Source organism: Saccostrea echinata, unplaced genomic scaffold, assembly GCF_033153115.1.
Source record: "Saccostrea echinata isolate AGI-Se365-2 ecotype Australia unplaced genomic scaffold, CSIRO_AGI_Sech_v1 ptg000027l, whole genome shotgun sequence".
Lineage (NCBI taxonomy): Eukaryota > Metazoa > Mollusca > Bivalvia > Ostreida > Ostreidae > Saccostrea > Saccostrea echinata.
In genome coordinates, this window is record NW_026889776.1 from 3246230 (window position 1) to 3257500 (window position 11271).

At 32.6% G+C, this 11271-nt stretch overlaps 1 protein-coding gene across 2 annotated transcripts in view; it reads left to right on the forward strand.

The window, feature by feature from the left end:
- The first annotated feature begins 249 nt into the window (after window positions 1-249).
- LOC133193314 (thiosulfate transporter TsuA-like) overlaps window positions 250-11271 on the forward strand; it is a 15742-nt gene continuing 4720 nt past the window's right edge. Inside the window, exons 1-9 of one of the 2 annotated variants that reach the window (XM_061329265.1) lie at window positions 250-446; window positions 3606-3841; window positions 5667-5750; window positions 7328-7485; window positions 8680-8728; window positions 8883-8985; window positions 10204-10327; window positions 10784-10844; window positions 11190-11271. The exon at window positions 11190-11271 is cut by the window's right edge and continues 88 nt beyond it. In XM_061329265.1, coding sequence (XP_061185249.1) covers window positions 3631-3841; window positions 5667-5750; window positions 7328-7485; window positions 8680-8728; window positions 8883-8985; window positions 10204-10327; window positions 10784-10844; window positions 11190-11271 — 872 coding nt within the window. In that variant the 5' untranslated portion in view covers window positions 250-446; window positions 3606-3630. Of the gene's footprint in view, window positions 447-3429; window positions 3842-5666; window positions 5751-7327; window positions 7486-8679; window positions 8729-8882; window positions 8986-10203; window positions 10328-10783; window positions 10845-11189 lie in introns of those variants that run through there. The other variant, XM_061329264.1, reaches the window with a different exon arrangement.

Sequence of the window (11271 nt, forward strand, 5' to 3'; positions counted from 1 at the left end):
TGCCCTTTGTATTCAGGTACTATGCATATGTTTTTCATTCACACCGCATATTTTGGTTTGATAAGCCGATTAACGATAGGGAGCTTAGTGGAATTCAAAATAGAAGGAGAATGTATTGGACTAACTAATATCATAAATATTTCATACGAAGGATTTAAGTTTATTAACCAGTCCCTCGATAGTGTTCGGGAAAAAAAATCATTCAATTCAACTGACCGTACCTATAATTATATATAATTGGTCATTGACTCCGGGACGAGAACTGCTCAGCTCTCGGAGTTTGCGCGGATTGAGTTAGGATTACAGCGTATGTGTGTGTGCAATGATTTAGATGAATCTGGGTCACGTTCGCTTACTCTAATGTCGTAGATAAGTAAAAACTCTCAATCACTTTGGACATTTTTAGTGTACTGGGTAGACCTACCTTTGGATTGAGCAATTAACGGGTAAGAAAACCTGGCTTTACATGTATAAAAGTTTAGCAAGTTAAGAAAACTTTAAACTCATATACGATTTGATTATTTTGTAAAGAAACATTAATGTTTGATTTTTTCCGGTGATGTAAAAAATGCCTTTCTCTATAAGAACAGAAAAAATGTGCCCCCCCCCCCCCAAAAAAAAAATAAATAAATAATAAATAGCATTTTGGTGATGGAATTCATGTTTGTAATCAATCACAGCTTTTTCAGTTTGTCTGTTAATATAACTTTTGTAAGTTAAGAAACCTCTGTGCTAGTACATCTGTACATAGTTTAACCTCTAATTTGAATACCCTCAATAACCATGCAGACATCTCTGTCTGATTTTTTTCCCCTTACATGTAACATATAAAAAATAAAATGCCATTCTTTATATCTCTGCGATAATATGCACAAGAATTACACGGAAGTTAAATAAATATTTTAATTTCAAATACAAAAAATAGAAAATAAAAAAAAAAATAAATATATTGTTTGAAAAAAAAAAGCGACGGTGGTCTTTCAGATATTCGGGTTTTCTAGGTTCCTCCTAATGTCCTATGTTTAATTACTGCATATCAAATTATAGGGCTTTATTGATTAAAGTTTGATAATTTCTTGCTGAACAAATAAAGTGCAATTTCGTCTACACCCTGTTTAAATAGATACTCGATGTTTGTAAAACAGCTATCTTATCTAGAAACAAGACATTTATGAACAGCGACTGACTGCCGGTAGATCGTAATTTCTAACAGACTCTTAATTCGAGCCGAGATCTCAAGGCAGATAGTTTTGATATTTTTCTGCATATGTACATATACTTGTACTATATATCAAGCAGAAATATGATTAATGGTTTCCTGTGATATTTTTTTTACTAAGCACGCAGCGTGTTAATAATTTAATCTCTCTCTCTCTCTCTCTCTCTCTCTCTCTCTCTCTCTCTCTCTCTGAAAATCGATTTGATTTTATAAAATGTTTAATTATTTGCTTGAATGGATTTTTTTTTTTTTTTTTTAAAAAAGTCGCTATATATTTTCTTTTTCCAAAACTATTTTAAATAAAGAACAATGTTTTTATTACAGATAATATACTATATACATGTTTACTAGCTCGATTAAAGATAAAGTTTTCAAATAATTGAATAGGACAATATATCATAGCAACAAAACTAATTCTAAATATATTTTTCGAAAGACCCGGTATCATAAAAAGTACACATTTATTATGTGTTCCAATATTCCTTTCACAGTTTTTTTTTTTTTTTTTTTTTTTTAAATTTCCAGCATTTATTGGCGCCATAAATAAATTGTCGCCAGCGACAATATATCGAAGTTGACAGCAGGTGTTGTCTTTGCATAGATATATAACGATATATGCATATATTTAAAGACAAAGTGCTGTCACACTAGAATCAATAATTAAAATTTAAAATTTAGGGCGAAGAGTTATCTTTGTAATAATAGCAAAAGTTATTATGGCGACAGAGTAACTAGAAAAAAAATATGTTAAGGTCGGGGGGGGGGGGGGGGTAGGGGCGGGGTTAGGATCGAGAATAGATTTTCAATTTTGTCGATCACAAAATTTTAAAGGAAAAATTGACCGAGTCTACACATAATGGAAATTAATATTTAGGACCCCACGAAAACTGCCTACAATGGCACATGTTCAAAAGCAACTTTTATATTTGGCATTATAATGAAAATAAAATAAATAAGATAAAATGAACAAATACATGTATGTATTATCCAGTATTGTCAATTTTAAAGTTATGATTACTTCATTCCTAACTACAGATTTGCTAAGTATTGAAAATAATTGAAAAAAAATTCAAAAACTTCATTACATGTAAGAAACAAGAATAAGTCCGCCCATCCCCCTTCTTAAATTCCACATTTAAAAATATCTAGTAAAGAGGCTTGTAAATATAATCAGTAATCCCGGGAAATATGGATTCTAGTTATACATGAACAATTATCTAGTAAGTTTATTTTTATCAAAATAAATACTGCAAACTGATTAAAAAAAAAAAGAATGCAGAAATTTATGAAAATTGTTAATGTATATAAGCACAAAATTTTCACGCAATTTTTAGCCATGCAGTAAAATACCATTTTTTCTATTCAGGGTATATGCTATGGGATGATTAAACACTTGATGAATTTATAAAAAAAAAAAAAAAAAAAAAAAAAAAAAAAAAAAAAATAGAAGTTTATTTATACTACTTAGCAATATAGATGTACTTTGAAGATTGCTCCTGGAATGCAAAAAATTATATCAACTACATGTGTAATTAATATCGATCATACAGGTATATGCTAAATCAGCGCAGGGAAGATTTTCATGTGTTATTAGGTGATAATATTTTATTGAATAAGAATGAAAATAAAAATACATAAAATGGATGTATCTTTTCAAACTACACAAACTTTGTGATCTGTTAAAAATAATTACGCCATTTTTTAAAATGTTAAATTGTGCGATAATCGGGATTTGACAAACCGTTAACAGATAGATAATGTCAAAACCACCTGCCTTTGATATAATGCCAATAAATTAACCGCACTGGTGCAAAAAGGACAATGCATTTTTTTCTCTCGCTTTAAACCTTTAAATTTCTGAAGATGACACAAATTGTTTCGAATATGATGCGAATATTAGTTGAATAGCCATGCATTCAATCATAACCATCATATCTGATTTTGCACCGTCATAACTTGTAAACGTGACTGCGAGGTATTTAAACTGTTAATCGATTGTTTTATATGCCCTTAAATATATATCGAGGTTAAAAATTTATGACCGAGAAACTTCCGCTCTGATAGCATTGTTTGTATACAATCTTAGTTTTATATCAATTATGACATGTGCTCACGTACTTAACTGAAAGTTACTCTATTGTGTTTGTTCAGTGACTTGGTAACTTGGGAGTTCTTAATGTTTAAAGATGAAAGTGAATTACTAAAGGCATAGATGAAAGAAAATATGTGAAACAGCTTGAATTTGATACCCCTTTGTAAAAGAAGGACTTTATTTTGAGAAAATATAAACTTTGTGTATTTGGAGAAAAGAAGGGAAAATATATATCTTCATTTAAAAAAAAATGGCTGAAAGCAACGGAGTAAAGCATCGTACTTCTCGTAACAGGAACGTCACAGACACTGGAGACGAAATGACGTCATCATTAATTCAGACCAAGAATAATCAGGTATCCTATATTGATGTGGAAACCACCAAAGACTGCTTTACGGATGATACTTGTAGTGAACCAGAGGAAAATCCCGAGAAGTTCCGATGTGACAATTGCGGGAAAATCTTTCTGAAACTTGCTGGAGTGGGGATGTGTGGGATTGTGTTTGGGATAGCTCTTGAGAAGGCTAGGGGTAAGAATTCAGGTTTTATGATTCTAATGTTATGATAATTACATATAGATATATATTATTTATTTCATATGGTTAATAAATCGGTTACATAATAAGCTTAATAGCGAGCGCAGCGAGCGGCGCAAAGCGCCGCTCGTCACTGCGAGCTCTAAGGACAACGCCTGGGCGAAGAGAAAATTCGGACTACAGCACACATTCATTCAATAGAATTTTTCCGCAGTAATTCTGGACCCACAATGCATCGCTTGTTGTTCTCGCTGCTAACTTCGTTCGCGCGGGAGCAACAACTAGAAATTCACAGAAAATAAACTCACCTTAATTTAATGGATACAGATAGTAGATTAAACGTTCTTCGTTAAAATTTTTGCACTTTTTCAAACTTCGTTTCTGGAATTGCAGCTAACACACGACGTCACGTGACGTCACAGTCTAGACATTCCAAATGTCCCGTGCGGTTTGTTAAGATTAAGTGAACAATGCGCTCGCCCCAACGGGCGCACCGTCAACATATTATACAATTATAGACTCTTTAAATAGTGATTAATATGTTTGATATTCACCAGAAAAGTATCAATTTGCCCAAGGCGAAGTCGAGGTCAATACTGATATTTTTCTGGTGAATATCAAAACATATTAACCACCTGAAGAGTCCATAACAGTTTTATCATATATTCCACTATTAAATGAATAAGACATTGAAGGCTGCAGAACGACATCGTTTTTCTTAAACTTCGGTCGCTGAAAGATTTTAAAATGTCCAGATTACAAGTTATAGCTTCCGCGTTTTCCTTCCGTAGTGTAAGACATCATTTCCCTCGAAATGTGTAAATAATAATGCAGTGAAAGGCTTTCAAAACATTTAACTGCTCAGATACACAACTGACTTCAACCGTCTCAGCCATCATAGTTTTAAACGTTGTTTGAAGAGTCATTTGTGACGTCCCAATTGCCGTTGCACTCGCACTGACCCTTCGGTGAATACGACTTTAAATCTTCTTTTAGATATGCAGTTTTATGAACCGTTTGCGTTTTATATATCATATACTAGAACTATAAATATACTATATACTATTTTTTAATGATACGTTAACGTACACGCTTTTCATCAGTATGTTGCTAAAATTGAGATCACATTCTTACGTATTTAAATATAGTATTGTACGTCGCGGGTTCGAATCCCACTGTGGGACGTGGAGACCGATCCTTCGGATGAGACCGTATAAACCGAGGTCCCGTGTCGCAGTAGGTACTGGCACGAAAAAGATCCCTCAATGCTCAATGGTCCTGATTGAGGACGACATCCTGTGGCACTTGTGCATTTCTGAAAAAAATGCAGTGGAATTTTCTTTCAGACAATAAAGACCACAATAAAGATTTTAAGAAGTGTGAAATTTCAAAGAGTTTTACACAACATATCAGAAAAGTGAATTGGGCGACGGATATGGACACTATTTTCTTAAGAAAAAAAAATCACATTTTGAAGCTTTTTCATAAATTCAAGTTATATTCAAATCATATTCAAGCATATTTCAAATCTTGTTTTGCAAACATAAAATTTGTAGGGCATAATAAAGCCAAAATCGTACCTACTTCTTCCAAAGTTTAGTCAGTATGTACGTATGTCTATTCAACATTTTGTTTTACTATCAATAAGTTACAGATGTAGTCTTACGTCATTTCGTTGTTTTTCAAAAAGGCAGAAAGGCCAAAGCTATACGTCTTATTTATTCAACTACATTTTGTACTTCCACGAAAGAAAGAAATTTAAAAAAATAATGAAAAAATAATGTCGATTTTCATTTTTTCCCCTTTTTGCTAATTTCAGTGTTTGAACCAAAGAGTATCAGAGAGCAGATGGTATTTGAAAACTTCATAATGTTGAAAATGTTCCTCTCGGCAGTGGTGACAGGTAAGAAGTGAATTATTTCTCAAAATTTAAATTTTTAACGGCACTAAAAAATATAACCTGTCCTGCAAGAGAAATGGGACCGATAGAAATCTTTGAGTCATGGAAAAAAATTATCGGAGCCAAAAGATAGGCATCTTAACTTTTTCTTTTAATAAAGCCAGACATGGAAGGACATTAATTAATAATTTTTCTGGTGGAGGACTTGATGGCCATGATTCGCGACAATTGTAAGATTATTGAATCGATTTTTCGCACGGGGGAGAAAGGTATATAAGTGCAAAAGCTTCACGTTTAAAGTTTATGAAGTAAATTGCTCCAGACAACCCCTTTTTCCAATTTTGATTCACCAGGTAGAGCAAACGATTTTACTGATATTGATAACACTTAGTAATTTACCCCCATCCCACCCTCCCGCTATCTTGAGACCTCTTGTGGGGTCTGTCTTCTTCAAATTGTTATATATATAGCATGAAACCTTCTCAACATCAATAGAAAAGTTTATGTATCGGTTCGGTACTGAAAGTGTACACTGGGGGTAGCTATAGAAAATATGGGAAGGGAGGGTAAAAGGATTAAGAGGAAAAACTTGAGTCTGGGAAGAGAAAAAGGGGAAAAGTGTGAAGAAGAGGTAGGAAGACAGGGATTTACGGAAAGCTGCGGGGATATGAGATAGTGGTAAGGGGGCCGAGTAAAGGTCTAACTTTGAAGCCCTTCACCGGTATTTGGTGACGTCTCTATATGAACAAGCATTCTGAGAGTATTGCATTAGCAATACTAGTCCCCTACCGGCAAGTGTAATCTGGTTCCCGTTAAAAATTGAAAATGCCTTAATTCCGTCAAAAATCATTGAAGCGGAACGAAATGCAAACTTGATCTATAAGTATTCAAGGTAAAGTCACATACCAAAAATCAGCTCAATATCTCCAAGCGTTTAGAAAAAAAATCCAGGAAAACCCTTAAAGTTGAAAAGGTCGCAATTCTTTCAAAAATCAATAAAGCGAAACGAAATGCAAACTTGATCTGTAACTCATCAAGATACACTCACGTACCAAAAATCAGCTCAATATCTGCAAGCGTTTAGGAAAAAAATGCGGAAAACCAAGTGGGACAGACTGACAGACAGACAGAGGGACAGACAGAGGGACAGACAGACGGACGAACAGACAGGCAAACAGACAGACAGACGGACGGACAGACTCAGAGGAAACCTATAGTCCCCTCCGGTTTCACTGGTAGCGGACTAATAACCAACATACAATCAATCATATACATACACATGGCGTGTTTACGTCTTTACGCATAATATCGTCAAAGATTACAAGACGCTTGGAAATCAAATACAGACCTATACGTCCTATCTACAGCTCACCCTTAAACACGTCCGAAATATAAAGAATTTTTATGAAAATAAAAAAAAATCAAAAATATGTTCAGTGCAAGTGCCCATGTTTCGAGAAATTGGACAAATCTTATCTTTCAATTATATTTCAAAAAATGGATGGCGGGTAATTTGAATTTGAAAATAAAATAAATAATTTATATAATTACATGTGTATAAAAGAAATTCTTTGTTGCAGGCCAGCTGTGTATGGCGATACTCTCGATAATTCCTGCCACAAAGGAGAAATTTGAGGAGGCATCGAAAGGATTCGTCTCCTGCTTTAGTGACAGGGGAATTTTATCGAGTACAGTGGGTCCATTTGTGCTCGGCATTGGAATGTCACTTTGTGGTGCTGTAAGTTGAACACTTTTTTCGATTCTAGATAAATAATTTTAATATACTGTATATATACATAAGTCTAAATGGATTTTAAAGCCTCTACACTCATATCAGCTATCATGCTTCATAGGAAACAAGTTTGAAATCCGTTATTAATGATAGAACGACAGACCCTTATTAGATAGTAACAAAACGGTTGAAACTGCTTAAACAATGAAAAAAAAGGATTTGAATATTTCATATGCATGTTAAATTAGAATGCAAGTCGATTCACACAAATGAATGACGATATTTGATTTTAAATTCGATCTTTAAATTCAGTTATATATTAATAGGAGCCATCCTCTTGTTCGTTATTTAATTTCATCTTATTATACAACCATGAATCTTTAATTAAAAAAATTAAAGTGATCATATCCAATAACAAATCAAAGGAATTTTTCACTTAACAAATATTTAAAATTGTCTGCTTTTTTAGAACTTGACTCCTGATCTTTTTTTTACCGTCTCAAAAAAGTACAATGTATTTTTAGGTTTACCTCCATTTGAGATAGGGGATCTTTTTAAATCAATAAATTGTCATTCTTATTTCAAAACTTGTGATTTGGAACAGTTCTACTAACACAGAAACCTTTGTCTCGATCATTAAATGGCAATCTGTCTTGGCGCTGCAGTTTTAAAGATTGCACGATCTTCAGTCAAATTCTTTACGGAAACTGACAAAGCTATTTCACGTACTTGGCCACGGGGGGTGTTACATGTACCTATCTAATGTAATACTTATCTATTCTATCCGTTCATTGTCGAAAACTTCAAAGGATATTTACAATCGTCGGCTGTATCTTCAAACGTTTGTTCAATAACTTGAAAGATTTAAAAAAAAAATATGAAATTTAATAAGGAGTGCATTTACGAAATCGTAATAAACTTACAACAGAAATTTACTCAATTATACTTTGTATAAAAGTGTGCAATGTAAACTTTTCAAAGGATGAAATGAAGTAATTACAAATTAATTGTAAGCAAATTATTTTTAATATACATCTAGGGGTCTTTTTAAAATTTTTAATCTTATATCACCAAATTAGCAAACGATTTCATTTTGTCCAATTGATAAGAATATAAAATGAACTTGAAACACAACCAACTTTATCATATATTTTTTTAAAAAAAATTATTGATAATTTTATTTTTCAATTTTATTTCTAGTGTCCAGGCATGGTTTTACCACAAGTTGGAGCATGGGTCCCCAACTCGGGTTAGACAACTGCAAACTCAAAATTATTTTACGAATGGAGTTTAAAGTTTTAATTAAACTGCAATTTAAAAAAAATGATATTAAATATTTCATTTATTATGATTTACAATAACTTCATACATTGATAGACTTAAATATTAATTCTTGCCTCCAGTGTTTACCTTACTTGGTGCTTTGATTGGTGCTCTTACGTACGGGTTGCTTGGTTCCCAGCTCTCTGCGGTGACGAAACCTAAGTTCTGCATTAAGCATCAACAGTAAGTTAAATTCTTTAATAATTAACAGAGTTACACTTCTTTATTAAAGTCTAAGAGCTCTCTCTAAATTGATAATTTATCAGATTATTTTTAGCGGTTTAGATCTATTTGTCCGGATCGAAACACCCGAGAAGTTACGGAAATATCAGCTGTCATCTTACCTCAAGCTTAAAATCTAAACTATTTTAAAATATATTTTGAATTTTTGACTTGTTAGAATTGAAATTTACTCCAGTGCGAAACGTGTATAAATGTGCGTCCGTAAATTGGTGTTTCAGCTTGGAAAAAAGTCCAAGTAATCTATGAAATTGTAATACATTTGTATTGTTACTTGAAATAATAATGCTAAAATTAATAATTAAATTTTTATTATTTTTTTTTTCTAAAAAAAAATTATATATATATGTCCAACCTCTTACCTTAAATCATTTTTAGCTCACCTCGACTTCGTCGAGATGAGCTTATGCTATACCTCCGGTGTTGCATGGCGTCGGCGTCCCGGTTAAAGTTCATTCCCAAATAACTATAAGCCCTACCTAGAACAAACCTGCATGGATGATGTATCTATAGGGATGAAAACTACCACACTTGCTTCGGATGCTGGATCTGACCTAGATTTTCGAGATGAGTGAACAGGTTAAAGTTTTTGGAGCAGGTACATTCCCAAGTAACTATAAGACCTACCTGGACTAAACTTGCATTGATGATGCATCTAAGGATGGACACTAACCAACCTGCTTCAGATGCTGGATCTAACCTAGAGTTTCCACGAGTGAATTTCAGCCATATTTTAACTCAATTAGCATGAATGATGTATCTAGGTATGAACACTTCCAGACTTGCTTTGGATACAGAATCTAACTTACATTTTCCAAATGAGTGACAAGGGTAATGTTTTAGGAGTAGCTATATTATATTACGGCCTGTTATGATTAAAATTGCCTTGATGGTGCATTCTAAGGATGAAAACTTCCAGACTTGATTTGGATGTTGTAACTGACCAAAATTTTCTTGATTAGTAAACAGATTAAAATTTTTTGAGCAGGTCTATTTCCAAGTAACTATAAGTCGTACATAAATCAAACTTGCATGGATATTGATCTTGGGATGTACACTAACTAGAAAAAAATATGATGTGAGATTTGCATTACTTATAGAAAACATTTTTCGAAGTGAGTTTCATAATCTTTGAATACCTATGTTTTTGTTGTTCTGCAGAGTTCATGAAAAATTGAATGTGCCATACGCAGCTATCTCTCTTCCTATGGCAGTAGTACTTGGTGTTGTGGTTTTCATAATAGAATGGTTCTGGCCTTATCAAAAAGACTTAGAAAGTTTGGGGGTAAGTTTGTACCGTTGAAATTCTAAAACGTCCAAGATAATTTCAAATACATGAAAATAACGCCAGTTTCAAAAATCTTTGAATATTGCATACATTGCTTTGATTTTTCTGGAAGTCATTTAAAAGTATAGTCGGAGAACGTTGTCATTTTTTTCCAACGTGAATTGTTAGATATTGTTTAATTCCATGTTATGAAATTTCAATACATTGTTTTTACCCTTTTCTGGACTTGTGAAATAGATATCTAACAGAGATTGTATGAATGCCAATAAGAGAACAAATTCTCTTTGGTACTAATTTGTAATAAATGTATCATTCATGGTGTTTTCGAAATCTACCAAAAACTTTTATTATAAAAATTTGATTTACATATTCATAATGATTTTAAGTTCATTTGGGTTTGTAAAAGTTTATATTTCTTATTATCATAATTGTTACTTTTTTTTTATTTTACAGCGAGATACCTTACTTAAGTCTAATGTGGTTACAACTATAGCCTGGCCACCTTATTTTGGAGGTATACACATTTGAGTTTTTTTCCTTGAATGATAATTGAATTTGTCGTAATAGGTTTACTTTTAATGTAACAGGATTGGAACTGATACATTTAGTTTATTTTGTTTTCAAAAATATTACAATTTTTTTTCTTTTAATTTGAACATAGAAACCAAACATAAGTTATTCATTTTAAGAGAATCCCTAATATGAGTAATATTATGCATTTTTTAAAATTTTATTAAAAAAAAAAACCAAATTAAAACACAAACCCACACACACTAATAAGACCAGATAAAATTAAAAGGTGTCAAACTAAAATGATGCGTTTTATTTATTTTTTTAAATTTGTTTTGTTAACTCTAAGGAGCATTGGTTGGTTTACTCCAAATTCCCGTGATCCTCTTCGTGAATGATACGATTGGTGGATCCTCAAGCTACGTCACAGT